Source organism: Condylura cristata, unplaced genomic scaffold (assembly GCF_000260355.1).
Source record: "Condylura cristata isolate star-nosed mole 26May11 unplaced genomic scaffold, ConCri1.0 scaffold00009, whole genome shotgun sequence".
In the NCBI taxonomy this organism is placed as follows: Eukaryota; Metazoa; Chordata; class Mammalia; order Eulipotyphla; family Talpidae; genus Condylura; species Condylura cristata.
The window spans coordinates 18,950,433-18,970,783 of NW_004567110.1; the positions used below are offsets into that span (position 1 = coordinate 18,950,433).

The 20,351-nt window shown below is 34.1% G+C and overlaps 1 protein-coding gene across 1 annotated transcript in view; it reads left to right on the forward strand.

Annotated features, from left to right (window-relative positions):
• CSMD3 (CUB and Sushi multiple domains 3) overlaps positions 1–20,351 on the forward strand; it is a 764,662-nt gene that overhangs the window by 724,740 nt on the left and 19,571 nt on the right. Inside the window, exons 59-65 of the mRNA XM_004679632.2 lie at positions 1,354–1,530; positions 6,637–6,816; positions 8,367–8,540; positions 11,222–11,395; positions 12,345–12,418; positions 17,143–17,254; positions 19,360–19,539. Of these exons, the coding sequence (XP_004679689.1) occupies positions 1,354–1,530; positions 6,637–6,816; positions 8,367–8,540; positions 11,222–11,395; positions 12,345–12,418; positions 17,143–17,254; positions 19,360–19,539 (1,071 nt within the window). The remainder of the gene's footprint in view (positions 1–1,353; positions 1,531–6,636; positions 6,817–8,366; positions 8,541–11,221; positions 11,396–12,344; positions 12,419–17,142; positions 17,255–19,359; positions 19,540–20,351) is intronic.

Here is a 20,351-nt window from a genome sequence, read left to right on the forward strand (position 1 = left end):
AGATATCACTGTTCTGGGTCAGAAAGATGTAGAGGAAAGACAGGTAAATAGGATTGACTGAAGGTGTGATTTGTCCATGTCATGAAACCACTTGGACTAGAAATTTTTGGTCTTTTATTGTGCAAAAACTTGACTTAACAAGGCCACTATTTCAAAATGCAAATTACTTGATAAGTAAGATATCCTTGTAAGACAAAATTAATATATTTTAAAACTTTTCTCGAATTTTCTTAACTATATTTTCATCGATTGGTGTCAGTAATGTTCAGTGTCCTTGTGTGAGCACCAAGATACATAGCAAATAAATATGATGAAACAATTCTATACAGGCATGAATAGTTATAGAATAGCTTATTATTGTTGACAACAAAATGAAAATATTTGCTGTTAGTGTATGTTGAAAATGTTCTGCTGAAAATGTTATCTACTTTGCTCTTGTTATATATATGTAAAATATATAAGTTTCCTATTTATACATGTATACACACAACTATTTAATTCACTATAAAGGACACATTGAATATTTAAGATACAGCAAGGAATATAGATAGTATATTCTGAAATTATATCGTAAAGATATCCTTGATTCTAAAAAAGTATTAAAATACCTTTTTATATTATAACATGATTTCATATTGAATTTGACATATATGCTTGTTTTTAAGATATTTGAAAAATTCACTTAAGAACATAAAAATGTTCTATGTCATAACATTTGTTAAGGCATGATAGTTAAATGTAATAATAACATATTATAAAAAGGATTTGTGTTTGTGCTCCATTTAAAATATATTGAATCTTAATAAAACCATTCCTAACATTGTTGTTACCCAGTTTACATTTTATACTCCTTGATTCAGAAATAGAGATTTAACATTGTATTGAAAATTAGCTGTGCGTTTATATAAATAAAATATATACAGATGCTTATGACATTTAGAGTGCATATCTTATTTTTTTTCCTTTTGAAGAGAAAATGGAATAAATTTCTTTTGCATCTGATTGTTATATATTTCTTTTTCATGAGTTTTTTTTTTTGGTCAGAGATTTGTAATCTCTGAAAGATTTTGTGGCGTCCATAGCAATATTCTCCAGTAATAACTGTGTAAAGTGTCACTAAATATACCAACAAAACCGTTTAAAGAAAAGCTGCTATATGATTTTCACCCCAGTAATTAAACTAAAAAAATCAATATAAATTCATTTTAAAATTCAACGACTTAAAAGTAGTTCAGAACTTATTTTAGAAAACAATTATAGCTCCTTTCAATAATTGGAGACAGTCATTGTATCATTAACATTTTGAAAGTGACTTTGAATTACACCTCTTAACCATTTTTGCTTTCTATATAGCTGTACAGTGTGGTAACCCAGGCACAACAGCCAATGGAAAAGTTTTTCGGATTGATGGCACAACATTTTCTAGTTCAGTCATTTATTCCTGCATGGAGGGCTATATCCTTTCTGGACCTTCAGTTAGACAGTGCACAGCCAATGGAACATGGTCTGGAACTTTGCCTAATTGTACAAGTAAGTTTATTATCAATATATTTTTTAAAATCACTAGTTTTATGAAAGATATTTACAGGTTTACAAGTATGCTGTTATGTGTGTTTTGTAACCAAACTTTCGAAGATTTTTAATACTTATTTGACATCTCAGATTAAAAATATTAGTCATGATATGGTAAGATTATAGATTAATGACTTTTAAAATCATTTCATTCACCAAGGTACTAAGTTGGCAAGAGAAGGGAATCAAAGACAATCACTGCCATTAAATGTCCTTAACAGTATTTTAAGGATAGAGGTGAATTATTAGCTGCAATCATGATTAAAAGCACAAAGAATATGTTGTTCTGCCAGAGTCACATACCTCAATAACTGACTTGATGTTTCAAAAAAGAATGCTGATTATTTATGGGTTCTTAAATTTTTTTAGGAAGTCCGACTAGTTGACTTATCCTCTTGATATTTTAAAAGTAATGCTTCTATAAATTCTGGATTATAACTTGAGGATACTTTAAATAAATTATTTTAATTCTTATGTATCAACTAATACCTGTTTAAGGAATAAAATAAATTTATTTAACCAACACTACTATATTCATTGGAAAATTATGGTTGCTTATATTTATTAAAAAGTACTGCCATGGCACTGTGTAATTACTGAAATTTTGTATAGGAAACATTATTTAATGTGTCCAGAGATTCTTAAGGTCATGAGAAATTGTTTAAGCCTCTATAGTAAAAGACACTCAAGGGGCACTAACGTTATGCCTTTTGTATTTTGGTCTGGCCAATTCCTGTTACTTTTGCCAAAGGAGGCCCCTCAATAAATAGAGCAATCAGTAACTAGCAATTAAATCAGCTCACGTAAAATTTATAAATGAGGAACATAATGCTTCCGGGACCCAGAAAGATCCTGAGCGTATTTTAATACTGTGCTGCAGAGGCCAATATTTCTTCACAATGTCAGTGATGGAGCAGCCTTTGACGGCCCTAATGAAAACTGAGCTTAAGGCAGTCCTGGCACTATATGTAGACCACTCACTGTACGCTTGCTGTCTTAATTTTTTTTTTTACTATTTTTATTTTTCAAAAAATGACAAAATGAATCTACTCAGAGAAAGATAGCATTGAAGAAATGTAATATCAGTGCTCCTGGAGAAAACTGGTTGTACTGTATCTTACCTGCAAAGGGTATGTTAATGGCAGCACTATTGAGGTAGTCCACATATATTGTGTCTCTTTACAGGGAAACAAACTGTGCTAGGAAGCTGTTGAAATAGGAACCAAAGAGAACACAGTAGCCAAATTCATTTTAGCAAGATCATTTCCAGTTGTTTCTTGGAGCTCATAATAAATGACATTCATGGCCCTTGTGCCACAGTTTTTCTCTTGAAATATTTATCTCCCCTACTTTGGCAGTTTCCTGACTGGTAGATCAGTACTCTGCTAACATGCAAGGAGTTCTCTCTCTAGACCCCCCAGTGAATGTCCTCCCTAGACATCCGAATTACAAACTCCATCTATGTTGTACTCTTTGATCTTTCACATCTTTCAAGTCAGGGAGTCTTCTCTACTTTTTAGGACTTTATTCTGCTTGTACCACAGCCTGGCATCTCTGTTGGGACAGAAAGGTGGAGGAAAAACACAGAACTCATCTCATCTGTTTCCTGCCCCTCCAGGACTACTACATTTTTACCTCAAGTTCATTGTTTTGAACAAGGTCATACATTCAAATACCATGCGTACACCAGCAAAGGAATTCTACATATTCAGGAACATCCACACAAGGAATCAAGCCAGGAGTGAATCAAAAGATATTTGTCACCAACCAGGTAGCTCTTAGCAGTATCCTGACTTCAAAATTTGAAGTTGTTTTCTCTGGTGTTCATGCCAAGAGAGAACATATTAAAATGAAACAAAAATAAATACACATTCAAAAACAAGTTTTTTTTGTTTTGTTTTGTTTTTTATTCAAAACAAACATACATAGTATTCATCAATATGGGTTTCTTTCTCTTTTGCTCTTTAGTAGGCTGGCTCAGAGCTTGTAGAAAGATACAATCTGTGTCAAGACAGGATTTGTCAAGTGGAGTTAAGGATTGACTTTCAGCTCTGAACAATATATGTCCATTTGTTCCTTGCAGTTTTATTTTTAACACACCAGGACTTGTGCCTCCAAAATGACTAGTGCCCTACATCACGCAGACCTTAAGATTCAGGGACTATAGTCTGATCCAATTAAATGAAACAAAGTCTTTTTTTTTTTTTTTTCCCAAATAACAAACACAAAACCTGATATTTCCTTTTTTTTTTTTTTTTAAAACAACAGATTGGGGAGGTAGGACTAGTGTCACATAGGGTAAAGCTGGGAATAAGCCAACTTGAAGCAGGGGAAGCAAAGTGAAAATGTCATCAGTGTGGTGATTCTCAAGCGGGGGTGATTTTGCTTCCCAAAAGACATTTAGCAATGGCTGGAGATAATGTTAACTATCACAGTGCAGGTGAGGGGGGGAGGTGCTGTGGATATCTAGCAGGTGTAAGTCAATGCTAAACCTAGCTTTAATGCGTAACTCAACCCTCCACTGACAGGAATCAATAGGTCACAAGTTGCAATAGTGCCAAAGTGAAGGCTGAATAAAACCAACATTACTGCAATCTGGGAAGTAAATCAACCTTTTGGAAACTTACATAAACTCAGAAGTGCTATAAATTTATTCTGGGCTTCAAACTAGAAATCTGGCAAAGTATATTTGCAATGGTACTTAAGCAAGCACATGCTTTGCTGCGGTGTTTCCTTTAGAAACCAATATCAGGTCAGAGGCACTGGCTACATGAATTATATTGCAGGTATACCCATATAAAGGAACATTATGTGAAGAATAAATTACATTTACCTATGTGTAGTCATACAAAATATCCATTAGGCATTGAATAAAATAAAATGTTATAAAATTGTGGGTAGTATGATTATTTCGTTTTAAATTACATATTTATATTGCTCATTTAAGGGGAAAGGTAGTTTTGAAGTGGCATAGAGTGACTAGCATTACCAAAATTATGGGGGGTTTTAGTACAGAAGTTGTATGTTTAGTTTTATCATAAGTGTTGCCAAATGTGCATCTTTTTAGTGATAGAAGTTAGTTAAAAGATCTCTTACCAAGCCACATTCAGATCTTAAAACAGCTTACGTATTTTTTCAAATATGGGTTATTCCTTATATAATAATTTACTCATTTATGTTTTAAACTAATTTTTACATAAGTGTTTATGATGAGTCATGCTTCAGGCCAGTCTCTAAGGAAAAAAAGTGTAGAAAAAAAAAACAAAAAAAAGTAGCGATCTTCTTCATGGAGTTTATTGGTATATGTCTATGTGTGTGTGTGTGTGCGTGTGTGTGAGTAAGTGAAAGACAGAGAGAAAATCTATGTATGATGAGTATACCTGCACTCTCTCTGTGTTAAGGAATTTTTGTGGTCTATGAAAACATTTCTTACAAAACACCACAGCACCCATTGTTATTGATTGATGAATCTGAATTTTACAGTAAAGCCCTAAAGAGTTTGTATTCTAAGGTTGTGCTTGAAAAGACCAAAAATCTCCTTTGGTTGCTGTAAACAAGCTGGTGGTGAATGAATTGACTTTTGAATAGGTGCTGTTTACAAAGGTTGTTGCTATTGGAAACAGTCTCTGGCCTTTGGCTCATTAGGAAACCACTGAGCAAATCCTTCTGAAGTTGTCAGGCTTTTCATTCATGTCACCACCATGGCCACCACGTGCAGAACTCCTGTGCCTCTGTAACATGAACTTGCTTTGGGCGGTTTGCTCTCACTCAGCTCATGTACCTTTCACCATGTTGAAGTTCTTACTGGCCAGGATTCTAATTCAGTAAAGTGTGACCCAGAAAATTAAGTTTTCTATGTGTTCCTTTTAATTTTCCTCTTCAAAAATTAATAACCTAGGTGGAATTTTTCTTTTTCTCTTAGTTCTTAGCTGCCAGAAAGATTTTAGTCAGCACATTCCCCCAAATCATTCTTAAACCATGTACTTCAAAACAGCAGTGTTTTTGTGATGGCTCTTTCAAAATTCTGCATTAATTTTATCTTTGAATTGATATTTTACCATTGAAGTCACCTGGGCTGACAGAGTGTATGCTCAAGGTGTGAACCATTTCTCTTGTGATCACAGTCTGCTCTGGATGTCCCTGTCTTCATGTGATAGGTTCCTTGCTCCCCACAGCTAAAACCCCTGGCTATGCCTTGCCCACGTCCATCCCTTCTCTGGCTGATGCCCTCCACCGAACAATTGCTTGCCATCACCAGTGCAAGAGTCATATTGTGATTTGGGGGGCTTGGGTACAAATGGGTGAATATGTCCCCGGACAATATGAGCAAAGAAAGACAGAACTCTCCCAGTTGTTGGGTGGCAATAACAAGGTATCTAACTAGCACTTGGTGGAATCCTTTCACTCACCATGCCGTTCAAGAAGTAGGTGTGTATTGGAATGGAAGCTGTAATTTCTTGGGTGCTTGGTTCGGTGATGTATTTATGAAAATGGGAAATTAATTTCTATCTGTAGCATTTTCACTTTATATCTGCCCCACAAATAATATATCTTACCCTATATGAGATAAATTCACATTTTAAAGTTTATTCCTTCTCTCATTTATGCAATAAATGTATTCTTTTTGTTGTAGCATTGTTTTTATTTAAAACTATTACATCCACTTGGCTAACACTGTGCAAAATATATATATTAGTTCATCAAGCGAGATTAGGTAGCCATGTCAAATAAGACTTCAAATATTATGTTAGAAATCTTGATCTTATAGGATAGCTTCTCTGTGAACAGGTTTAAAAGGTTACCTACAACATACTAGCATATTAACCTAGCTTTCTCACATCCTAAGTGACAGTTTCAGAACTATATGCATGGAATCTGTCCTAAGTATACTTGAGCATAATCAGAAGTTATCAGTATGTGATTTAAATATGTTTGTTTTATGATTAAAATAAACATGATAAGCAGTTTCCCTACTTAAAATTTAAGTATGCCATATGCTTACTACTCATCTCTATTAGATATGTACCGTGTTAACCATCTGCTCTTCTCATCCAATATTGACAGTAATTAGTTGTGGAGACCCAGGTATACCAGCCAATGGACTGAGGTATGGAGATGATTATGTGGTGGGACAAAATGTTTCTTACATGTGCCAGCCAGGATACACAATGGAACTGAATGGCTCCAGAATCAGGACTTGTACGACTAATGGCACATGGAGTGGCGTGATGCCCACATGTAGAGGTTTGTTCATTTCTTCAAGATTTTAAGTAACAACTATCACATCATTTTTTTTTTTTTTTGTATATACAGCTAAGTAAATTTAGAAAGCTTTTTTTTTTGGTATTTGGTTTCACTTTTACTCTGTTAGTAGAAAATAACTTGAATTTTTATATTTAAACCATATAGAGAATAAAGTTATAAAGCATTTAAAAATATTTCCACAAAAATGTTACTTTAATGGAACCAAAACAACAGATATGTAGTTACCATCATTGTTTATATAAATGGGTATTTTTAAAAAGAATGTAAACTTGGTGAGTTGTAACTTTAATTTCCTGGTCTACTTTGGTTAAATCATTCAAGGATGAGGAAGAGAAAATATTTCTATATTTTGAGAACAGTCAGCCTAGTTATAAAGCTTTAACTTTTTCTCAAAGAAAAGGAGAATTTGTTTGTTGAAATAATGCAATCTAGATTTATTTTGTCAATTGCAGACATAGATTTGCCATTCTGTGCTATTTTTTTTTTCTAGTGAAAATCTTCTCACAACTTTTGCTAATTTTTTCTGATTATTTGTGGAGTATTCAAGATGCAATGTTTGAAAACATATATTGTTTATAATAAATTTCATTTTTAAAATGAAAATTCTCATCTAGTGTATTTTTAAAAATCTATAAGTTGACAGTTTAATATCTTCCTGACATAATATAACAAAAATTCCTATGAGTGTCTTTTTTTTCTCTCTTTAAAATTTCTGAGTCAGATCACTTAAGTACACAACTAATATATGAAAATGTTTTCTCAGAATTTTACATTTTAGAAACTACTGTGGCATTAATTATAAAAATGACAATGTTTTATAATTCTAAAAATTGGTGATACATGTTGCTAGTCATTAAAATACAGTAATTCCTTATTTTTTAGATTTTAAAGGTGGTACCAATCTCTCCCATCATCTCTGTTCTTATTATATTATGTCATCTATATTTGCATGAGGACAACGGAAAGCAATTTTTAAAATAAAAATTTACAAATGTAATGTTGCATCTCAAATCATACAGTAAATTTAACATATGAATCTAAATGGTCAGTCGAACCGATTTGGATATTTTAGTGAGATATGCATGAGCTGTATTTTCAAAGTGTCAAGAATTAATTCCAAGTCTGTTGCTACAAGGCTGATTCTGTATTTAACTGAAGAGCCCAGTTCTTCAGTCTGTCTAAAGGTCATTGAAAAATAATTTTATATAAAACCAATAATTTATCAGTTACAGTATACTAGATATAAGGTCACACTCTATTTGCCTTTCTTTAGATGTCAGACAGCTTGTTATTTTGCAAGAGAATCTCTGACAATCAGTATCCATTATGTTGCCAAGAAATAGTTGCATCCTACAGGGTTTAATTCCAGGGATGTTTCAGGAATACTACCAGGAGAATAAAACATGTCACATCATACCGTCTTGCAAAAGGTTAAATTAGCACATATGCTGTTCTAATGATATTGTTCTCTTTTTTTACAGCCAGGATATTTCAACAGCTGTGTCTAATTGCTTTTAATGTAATTGCAGCTGTTACCTGCCCAGCTCCTCCCCAGATTTCTAATGGAAGGTTGGAAGGGACAAATTTTGACTGGGGCTTTAGTATCAGCTACATCTGTTCTCCAGGCTATGAACTGTCCTTTCCTGCTGTTTTGACCTGCGTGGGGAATGGTACCTGGAGTGGGGAAGTACCACAGTGCTTACGTAAGTATCATTTCCACTTGTAAAATTATACTTATTCCATTATCTTGCTGTTTGACTTAAATTCCATTACTTAAAATTCAAATTTCACTAGAATCTGAAATTGTTAAGCACCTTCAATGTATACTTAAGATTGCTCCTTCTGCTCTGACTAAATTTTAGATTAAGCTGCTGTGCATTTTTTCTTATTTTCCAAAATTATTCCTCAAAGCAGATACCTTTTGAGATTAATTTTAACTGGAAAATTATTTGTCTATGCAGTTTATCTCTGATGAATGCTCAAATTTATTTCCAGATCTCTTTCCATAATACATCTCTGTCACTTATACATGTTCATGCAAATCAAGTCCTTATGGTACTCACCTTGATAGTGATTGTGGATATACCCTAAAATTACTGCAGTAAGCAGGAAGGAGTTTTTTGGTTGCTTGTTTGTTAACAGAAGTTACTGTACACTATATATGCCAACAAGTATTACTTTGAGACTAATTTGAAAGAATACAAAAGTCAGATATCTGCTTGGCATGCATCCTTATAGGACATGATTTGACAGGCTCATTCACAGATGTCCAGTCTATCCTGATCTGAATCTTCCTTTCCTCCCCATTGTGGGATTGAGCAGAACTCCATCCCTGTGGTCTTGCGTGTAGGCAGTTACCTGATTAAATTGGTCAGAATTCTCCAGATTTTTCCTCTCATTTAAGAAGCCAAATTGCCTGCAGGCTAACGTGTCTTCTATTCTCATCTCATTTTAACTTATTACCACTCCCTCATCTGCTCTGTTCCTTGTCTTAAATTTCCAGGGACATCTTTCTTTGAAAATCAAGTATTCTATCATTATGGTAGTTATACCCTACAGTTACCTGGAACAATTTTAAGTTTATTCCTATTGTCCTGATATGTTAGAATCCTTGTCCACTCTCAAACATCTTTAAGTTACTGTGAGGCAACTTCTAACCATTGAAACAGCATTTGTGGTCATTGGTATGAGCTTTATAAGAACATAAGCTTTCAGATGCTGAATTTAAAAATTTGAAATTTGAGTACACATTTGATTATTGACCAATTACAGTATATAATTTTTACTACAATAAAAAAATGAAAATATGCAAGATAGGTTGCTTTAAATAAGTTATCTGCCAGATTTAAAACCATACTTCATTTCCTTATTCTCTATCTCCAGCCTCACTGACCTTCTACCCACTCCAGTACGCCAGTTATGTCAGGCATAGGGCTGTGGCACCACTGTTTCTTTATCTGGAATCCTTCCCTGGGATGTCAGCATGATTTTTTTCCCCAAATCTTATCCCACCCTTTACTACCCATCACACCCACACACATATTATCCTGCTCTTCTCCTACACTCATTTTCCTCATTGTACTTCTTAGCTTCCCAGATTCTATTACATTTACTTACTAGATTTATTGATTGTTGACTTCCCTCACAATTATATAAAATCTGTAAGGACAGGAATCTTGGTTTATTTACTTATCAGTCCAAGTTCTGACAACTACCTACAATAGCATTTGGTTTAGTAATTAAGAAATATGTGTTAATGGAATCATCTAATCTATTGTTTAGAAATCCTGCCAAGTAAATTTCTACGGTAGTTATTGTAGAATACATAGATTCCTTGTTTCGTATATATTAGGACTCTGCTGACCTTATTCTCTCTTTAAAAAAAAAATATTTAAACCTTCTATCCCACAATATTTTAAAGACAAAGGCAACATATTACTGAACTAGGTATTCTGAGTGTTGTATGACTACAACCCAACAAATAACCTGACAGTGTCTTTTGTAGCATATAAAAATAGAGTAATCTGGGTAAATACCACCCAGATCATGCAAACCCAGTTTGAGTCTTTCTGAGCTATTTATAAAGCACATGGCTTTTGAGAAATACGCTATAACTTTGCAGCCTATATGGGCAAAAAATATATATTTATTTGATTCTGGTCAGACAAAACAAAGCAAATTACAAATAACTTTGTAGTAAGTAAACCAAATATATCTTGAGTCATACATTTGTGTTTATTCATTTAATGAAAAGATTTTAAGAACTTTATTTGCTAGATTATCACGGACAACATGTCACTTTAATGCAGTATTCCAATCACCTTTATTGTTTCTAGGCATTTTACTCAAATGAATCCTAAATCTTCCAGACCTTTTGCTCTAATTGTTACAGGATAGCCCAGAGTGGACTGGGCTGCCTGTCTGTAGGGCCTCACTTGCGCGCTCACAATTTAGTTATATTGCAGGTACACACAAAAGGGTTAATAGCAGGTTTACTTACAAAAGGGGAAAGGAATCAGAAACAACCCAGGGAAAGAGAGCGGGATACAAAGAAACTGGAATACCTTAGATTAGGCTGACTGAACACACAGAGTTACACGGTCAGGAGAGCTGCTTCCTGAGCGAGAGACTGAGAGATGCAATTGCGCCCTACTTATCCCCCAAATGTCCCAGTATTCCTGCTAGCTCTGCCCTTGGATCCTCGCAGTTCTCCCCTGGTACTGCTGGGAGTTGTAGTTTCCAATCACTGGAGTAGGGTGTAGGGTCCAGAAAGTTGGAGTAGGGGGTGGAGTCCATAAGACTGCAGAGTTCCTTTAGGACATCCTTCTCCTTAACATAATGAATCCTAAATCAATGCTATAATTGTCTTTCTTTTCACTTCCAGCAAAGTTTTGTGGTGACCCTGGTATACCTGCCCATGGAAAAAGAGAAGGCAAAAGCTTTATATACCAGTCAGAGGTTTCATTCAGCTGCAATTCACCTTTCATATTAGTGGGTTCAAGTACCAGAATATGTCAGGCAGATGGCACTTGGAGTGGTTCATCACCTCACTGCATAGGTAACATTAATTAAAAGTTGATTACACTCAGTAATTTTGGAATAATAGGTAACAGTGACATTTAATGGCCTTCTTATCCTATAAGCTGTGGTTGACTAAATGTGAAAAGCATATTTAAAAGTGTTTAGAAGCACTGAAAATGAATACTGGTAAAACAAATTATATTTTTAGTACTTAAAATTTCCCAAGGAAACAATGAAAATAATTTTCTTATGTATAAGTAAAATGTAAAAAGAACTTTCTGATGATAGCACGATTAAATACTAGTATTTTATAGATCTTTATATTTAATAAACATGTGTGTTTATTATTCTATCACTATACATTCATTTATTTTGTTATATAACAATGATCAAAGGGCATTAAAATTGTTCCAAAATATAAAAATTACATTGATACATTGATTTCAAAATAGCTCTTAGGTATATTTCTGTAATCCTAAAATTAGATACCACAATAGGTAAACCAGCCAAATTATCTGTCATACAACGTAGCTAATTCAGAAACTTAACAGGCCCTAACATTCTTAGATATGCATCCTATATAGTCTTCAATGAAAACAATTCAAAAGAGTCCTGCTTCATGGAAGGATAAGGGGAAAGGTGACGGCCTGAGATTTTAATTCAGCAAAAGTCCTTTAGCAAATGTTCTATGTATGTGGTCTTTGTTCATATTTTTCTTTGTATCCACAGTATTGGTTAGATCCTGAGCACTTGTATATTACAGCAGTTCAAGTTTCAAAATTTGCATAATTTATATAAAATAGTCTACCTAATGTTCCTGCTTTAAAATTAGCAGACTTCTTTCCAAGGAAATTTGCTACTATAATTTTGATCTGTATTATCATTCAGAGCCCTTTCATTTAACATTTTTTGGGTATGTATAAAACAAATACATATTAAAGCATAAAAGTTTTGAAGTATCACTGTGTTTCCATTCTTCATTGTAGAACCCACTCGGACTTCATGTGAAAACCCAGGAGTGCCACGGCATGGGTCTCAGAACAATACGTTTGGATTTCAAGTGGGTACTTTAAACATTTTCGTTTAGTATAAAAAAAAAAATAAAAAGATCCCAACAAGTATTTATTTTAAATACATATAATCCTATTGGTACAAACAGAAAAAAATATCACACATGTGCATTCATAGACATATAAAGGAAAGTTAACAGGCACCAAGTGGAATCTAAAGGGAACAGAGATGAAAAGTAGTATGCTTCAAGAAAAATAGCCTCGGGTCCCCTGGTGGCCAGGGACTGAGTCTCTGCAGTATCACCACTATACCCTGAGCTCAATCCCCAGCCAGGGAGCTGTCCCACATGGCACAGCAGACATCTCCTGTCTCACCTCACCAGCAGATTAGCATCTGCCTGTTCAGCTCCCCAATTCTGTCTCTAGTGAATACTCTCAGCCACCCATCTTCTCCACCTGATACCTCTGGCCTAAAGTCCAGGTCATCTATGCAAAAAATAAACTTTAAAAAAACTTTAAAAAGAAAACATCCTAGCTGACCATGCCAGTGAACAAAAGAAATCCTGTAAGTAGTAGTTAGCATGTAAGAAAAAGTAAAAAAATGAAGAAATACTATAAGAATGATGTGACGCCTATGAGGAAAAGTAAAGGTGAAAAAGGATAAAGGAGAGATGTCTGAACTAACAAAAATACAGAAAAGTAGTTAATAAAACTAAAATAGGTTTGTTATAAAATGTATATAATACTAAAATATGTACAACCTTGTCATTGATATGGGAAATTTCAGAAAAATAATTTGCAACCTATTAATATAGAACACATAATTGGGTTGTCTGTGTTAGAATTTCCTAACATATCCAGCCATGCGTGATTGGATTTTTTGTTCTTTTTCTATTTAGATTTTATGTAGAAATTCAGTATATTTTTTGCTATAGACAACTGAGAACAGCCAAAATACATACTGATTCCAAAGTGAAACCTCCATGTTGCACACTACCCAGTTGCTTGGTGTTGCAGGGTTTCTAAATTGTACTATTTTGTTGAAATTCAGTGTGAACTTGAAGAACATCCATTTCTAAACATCCATTTTTGCTTACTAAAGATAGTTTTCATTTAGCTACAATTCAAACACTGATTGATTTCATAGTGTTTCCAATTCTCGCAGGTTGTCTTATGCCTCCGTAAATAATACAACAGTGTAAAGAAATGTCTTAGTCTTTCTTGTATCAGTGTCTTAAGAAAACTTTAGACTTAAATCTCCACCAAAGCCTTTATCTATTGATCGAAACCCTGAAAAAAATCAGTATCTAGCTGCATAGTGCTAGTCTTCGTTATATGCTCAAAGAAACTGAATTGAATTGCCTTGATCGCAGAAAAAGCCAACTGACAATATCCTGATAGAATGCAGAATTGTATGTTGGTGTCCATGTGTTGAATGAGGGGGTTTTCTGAAGAATAAGACTCCTTTCTAGTAAATATCCCTTAAAATAACAAAAACAGAAATGAGTAAGATTGATTTCAATAGTGGCCATTAGATTAAAATGAATTGTCACTCACTCAACATTTTAAAAATTCTGTTACAATCACTAAAAATATATAATTATGGGCCCTCGCTGGTGGCACAGCGGATTAAAGTATAGCACTAAGAAGCTAAGCCACTTCCGCAAATGTTGTATCCCACCTGCCACGGAGCTGATCCCACATGGCACAGCAGACTTCTCCTCCTGACCCGCCCGCTATGCCTCTCCACAGTGTACACTTTGCTTGTTCTGCTTCCCACTCTGTCTCTGGTGAGTCCTCTTACCACCCCTGCATCTCTGGCCTGTACCCCAGTTCTGTATGAACAAATAAATAAATATTTTATATATATATATAATTACAAAGACAATCTAATCCTTAATTTCCTTGACTTCGTATTATTTTACCAATACATATTTACTTAATCAGTATATTCAATCTAGATAAATATAAGTGAACTCTACTTCAAATATAGTAGGTTCTAAATACAAATAATTAAATAGATCTATTAAAATTGCACATTTGTAAATATTAAATCAGGGACATTGACCTTCTTAAAATACATACAGTAGCTATCAGTGTATAAAAATAATAATTTTAATTATTAAATCTGTATAGAACAAACAGCAATTTTAAAAGATTATGATTTTAATTGATATCAATATATTGGTGGATTCAAAATACATATGGTATCATATAACTTGAAAAGACATCTCTATTAGTTTAGAAAAAATTCTTGCTTACAAGTAACAGAAATGATTTGAGCTAGCTTAAGCTTAAAGCCATTACAAATCCCATGTAGGTATGTCCCGGACCCTGAAGAGAAGGAATCAAGATGGCTCATTAATCTAAGAACTGTGTAAATTGGCAGTGTGACCAAGTGTGGTCCTCTGTATTTCTTGTCTGTTGTATACAGAAAGTGATTCACTGTTTCTGTCTCCATTCCAAATGACCAGAGAGAATAATATGCCAACTTTGTTAAACACTTTGATTTAACCAGGTGATCATTAGCGACTTAGATAAAATCATAGCTGTAGGAAGCTCACTTCTAGGAGAAGAGAAAGCAGAAAGTTAGTGATCACAAAGGAAATCAAATCAGTTTCTTATCATTCCCTTTAATGCATTCACTTTTTCCAGATAGACATGTGCATTTTTGGACATGGATATAAGTATGACCATGTAAGAATTAAATCCCTTTTATAAGTGTTGAAATACCATATTGAAAAGGACTACTCAATATAATTCTCCTTTTGATCCAAAATATTGTAAATTGGAAAAATATTTAGAATGATTGATTGATAGTTAAAGGGAGTAGCTGTCAAATTATTGATTGAACATCTAGATTATTATAATGTACACAGAAATTACTTATCAGAAAAAGTAATTACATATGGAAATTTCAATGGTGTTACTTTTTTTCTACAAAAAACCAAATTGTATTATGCAAGTTTGAAATTATTTGGAGTCAAAAAGGCATATTAAAAGTTGGAAAAGTATGGGGAGGTGTGTAAAATCAACCATTAAGTTGATTTGCTACTAACAAAAATTATTTACTAATGCACTTATATTTGGATTAACTGATGATCTGATTATAACAAATTCTGAATAAAATAATTATAAATTTGTATATCTTGGTATATTAGATATCTGGAATATGTATCTGTGATTTTACTTATTTTTTGCCAATTCTTCAGCTCTGTGTGATAGTAGTCCCAGATAATATGCAAATAAACGTGTGCAACTAAAATTTTCTTATGTTTTTATTTAGATAACATAAGTTTTCAAAATTGCATAGGCTTAGAGGTATTTGATCACACCCTGAGAGGTAGAAAAGGAACCAATATTTGTAATTTTAACAGACATATTTAATAAATATGTTAGTGGTATATAGAAAATCCTAAAATGGAATTTAGTTCTATAGTATTTGGTTAAGCTGACCTTAGTGTGACTTAAGAGAACTTGACAAGAATGAAGATATAAATCTTAAACACACACACACACACATAGCCTCTGTAATTTGTTTCTGATCAATGACTAATGTGAAACTTTGATGAAATTATCAAAATGTATCCTTCAAAGAACAAACAATTTCATGACTTCTAATGTATAGAAAGAAAATTGGCAACTATCCTGGAGTCAATACTGAAGAAGTAGAGATTTGTTAGAAAATTATTGTAATTGTCTATGATCATAGTTCTCCTAGTGTGACCCTGAACAAGAACAGTAGTAGTATTACTTGGGAACTTGCTGGAAATACAGTCTTCCCATGATTTACAGGTAGAAACTCTTGAGATCCTCAGGTGTCAGTCTTTAAATTATTCCAGTGCTGATACAAGCTGAACTTTAAGAACAAAAGGGGGGAAAGAGAAGGAGACCTCTTGAAATTGGTAGATAAAATTATCAGTATTTGGTAGGGAGATTTATGGGGCCAAAGATGATACCAAAAACACTGATCTAATCTAAAGTAGAATTGTTGGGTTGACAAAGGTAATTGGTTTGTAGAAATGGTTTGACAGAACAGAATAGCCAAGTCAGTCACATAGTAACCCGTGAGGGGATTTTGAGAAATGGGATTAGCTATTGCCAAGGTACAAAAGTAGTTTTAACAATTTATGTCCCATTAGGCTTAGTTTCATGTTGCTTTAACAGCTGACAGTAGTAACTAAAGAGGAGGGCAGAAAATAGGATCTTGGTGTTAAGCCCTAAGACAACAATTGAGCATTCATAGACCCTAATTGGTAGGGAAGGTAGAAATGGCAGACAATAAACAACCCCTTATTTGTTTTCCATCTCTAATCATTTAATAATGCCTAAACCTCTTTGCCTCTAATCTCATATTGCATTTATTGCTTTCCATATCTACTGCCTCCTGTGTTGTTATTATCTTTATTTCCATATCTATACCCATCTTTGTCGATAGATTTTTAACTGTCTCTCTTTTATTCATACAGTGCTTACTACCTGTTAGTATCATATATTTCCTTCTAGATCAATACTTATTGATCACTACTTATTGATTGACCAATGCTGGCATCGGGTACTCAGATATTTAATGATGATATACACATAGAGAGTTCTAAGCTTTTCCTCTAGCCTTGATTTTTTTCCCAGTTGTTTTAAAGATCAGATTTCAAATTATTTAACCTTGCAGAGTATCTTTTGAAAACATTTTCACATCCAACATTTTTCTTGTTGCTGTTGTTACAGTTGAAGTGACATTGGGACATGTATTTTTTTTTTCTATAATTTGGTGTAGGTAGGAAGTGTTGTACAGTTCCACTGCAAAAAAGGACACCTTCTTCAAGGGTCTACGACTCGCACATGCCTTCCTGACCTCACGTGGAGTGGAGTTCAGCCTGAATGCATACGTATGTATCATGGCTAAAATTTATAAATATTATGGATTAGGACTTGAATGCACATGTCCTGCCACATGTAAAAATAAACATATTTATACAGCTGCATTATCACATTAGTTTTTAAAGTACTCCAAGATAGAGGAGGCTCCAATAAAGCTCCACTTAACCTTTTTTTATGAAACTCTGTGAGAATCAGAAAGAAAATTTTTGTAAACACCATGACCTAAAATTTGAATACAATCTCAGTCATTTCTAGGATTTATAAATACCCTAAATATCATTGACTCTAAGCTGAGAGAACTGTACATATTAAAAAATAAAACCCAAGTTCACTAAAGAATATTTTAAAAATAAATCTAACCTGGTGACTTATTTATCCCTTTGTTCTCTCAAACTCTCTCTTTTTTTTCTCCTCCTTCATTGTTCTAAATTCTTGGGAGTAAGATGGGATCAAAATCTCATCAGAGCTGAAACTAAGTTGTCGGATTAGCTGAAGTCCAAATATGTTCTGTGAATGGCCCCTCCACTTGACCACATAGACAATCCTGGATCTTCCTGGAGCCCCTGTGGGTTTTCCCCATACTGAAGAGTAGCAGAGTACACTGAGATGTTCTGTCACATGCTGGGGGTGGGGAGGCTTATGTTTAAATATGGCAAAATTCCTTAGATGGTTTCTCAGTATGGTAGAACATCTGTGAGGGATGTAATGAGATAGTTCATAGTAAACCAAAGTTCTTTGATGATTTAAATTTGGAATTTGATTTAAATGAAGTTAAACAGCTTCTGTTATAGCAAAGCATCTCAGAATTTCTAATATGTGCATGATGTGGGGATTTAAAATGCAGCAGGCAGAGATATTTGTGCTTATCCATGAGGATTGTCATTACCTCATTGAATTATATTAAACGTACACCATATAATACAATGTTTATCACATGGCAATATAAACTTTCAGCTATTACTTTGGCTTTGTGATTCTCCTTTGGGAAAAATTGAAATATTTTTTTTCCAAGCAAATGTGTATAAACTGAACACATTTTTCAGAGAACATCTTTAAATGTCTATATATATATATATATATATATGATCAAATGATTACAAATGCAGACATCTAGGTAGAAATTCTTTGTAAATCTGCTTGGGGGGGGAGAGGGGGGTGATCTTTATTAGACACAAAACAGTTAGACCTGTGGCAGAGCCAGTAAATGTGGTAAGTATAGATATAGTGAAATCAAAGTAGAGAATTAGAAGTGGGAGAAAATTTGGAGAAAGGGGATAAAATATTAATGGAAAAATTTTGCTAGCCTATGGCCAGAAAATTACACATATAAAAAAGTTATTACACTGTATTTTCTTTATTAGAAACAACAAATGATGAACCATAGGTGGATTTAACTTTAGAAAATACCTGTTGCTAATATAAAATAATTATCAAAGTTTAAAAATCATAAGATATTTCTTAAACATAGAAAAACTGGATTTGACAAAATTTAAAAGCTATCTTACTGCAGAACATTTTAGATCCTTAAAATGCTGCTATTTGGACCACCCTGGTGGCCCACAGGTTAGGATGCAACACAGCAAGCCGCTGCCATTTGAGTGCGAGTTTGATCTCCACCCCAAAGGTGACCAACATGGCAGGGCAGATCCCACCTGACCTGCCGGCTGCTCCCCTCAGCAGTGTACTTCGTTGATCTGCCTATTTGGCTCTCTGGTGAATACTCTCACCACCCCTGCACCTCTGACCTGTACCTAGTTCCAGGCGCATAAATAAATAAATATTTTTTAAATACTGATATTTATTTATTATGATCTCTAAAATGGTGATGTCAGATGCATTTATGAATGTAATTATCCACAATTTGTCTTTTTCCCCTTCAATTTATCGTTGACATCTGTTCACATTCCACAGATGTTTGTTTAGAAAAAGCTACTCTATGAAACCAATGTTTATTTACATTGGTGATTTTTTTCTTGATCCATTAGAATAACAATTGAAATGCATGTTTATATATAAAAGCATTGACATACTTTTAAAATATATCACGACTTAGGATGCAAATCTTTCTTGATAATCCATAAAAAATGAACACTTTTGACTTTTTTAAATATAGCCCACAGCTGTAAACAACCAGAAACTCCTGCTCATGCAAATGTAGTAGGAATGGACCTCCCATCTCATGGGTATACGCTGATTTATACCTGCCAGCCTGGCTTCTTCTTAGGAGGTGGCACTGAACATAGAGTGTGTAGATCTGATAACACCTGGACTGGAAAAGTTCCTGTTTGTGAAGGTAAGTTTTCTCCATAGATGCTTTTAACAAGCATATCGTACTATTTAATAATTCCTCAGATGCAGAAGATATAAACAACTCAAGTTAACATAAGAGTAGTGTGATGTGAATACTTCTTGACCCAGAGCCACAGACATATTATTGCAGTCTTTTATAGCTTCTTTTCCATATTCTTTTTCTTTATTTCTTGATTTAGTTCTCTACTGATGGTAGATGTATTTATTTTCTAGAGCTGAATAAGAAAATAAAACAAATGCAATCATTAAAGATTGCATTTACAAGTAAGGTCATTATTTTAAGACTCCTGGTGATAAAAATTCTCTACAGTAAACATCGCTATCAGCACCTGTGGGTTAGTACCTCTTGGGCAGAGTACTCTTGGTATAAAGAGTTATCATCAAAGCTTGGTCAGGAAAATACTATTCAACAGTCTAGCTATCACAGTTTTGAAAAGACTTCCTTTTAATATCCGTTACTCAGCCAAAGTGATACGGTGGTTTTTTGCCAGACCTGAGTGAAGTACCCATCTCTATTGCAGTTTGACTAGATTCTGGACAAGACATAAAATGTTTACCAGAGGAAAAGAATTATGTTTCCCAATGAATGAGCAAAGCACACTTTTATTCAAAATTATTGATAAGGCCCTCCCTCATGGCGCAGCAGGTTAAAGCACAGCACTAAGAAGCTTAAGTCACTTCTGCATGAGTTCGATCCCCGCCTGCCCTGGAGGTGATCCACATGGTGTGGCAGACCTCTCCTGACCTGCCCACTGCTCCCCTCAGCAGTGTACTTCATCGATCTGCCTGTTCTGC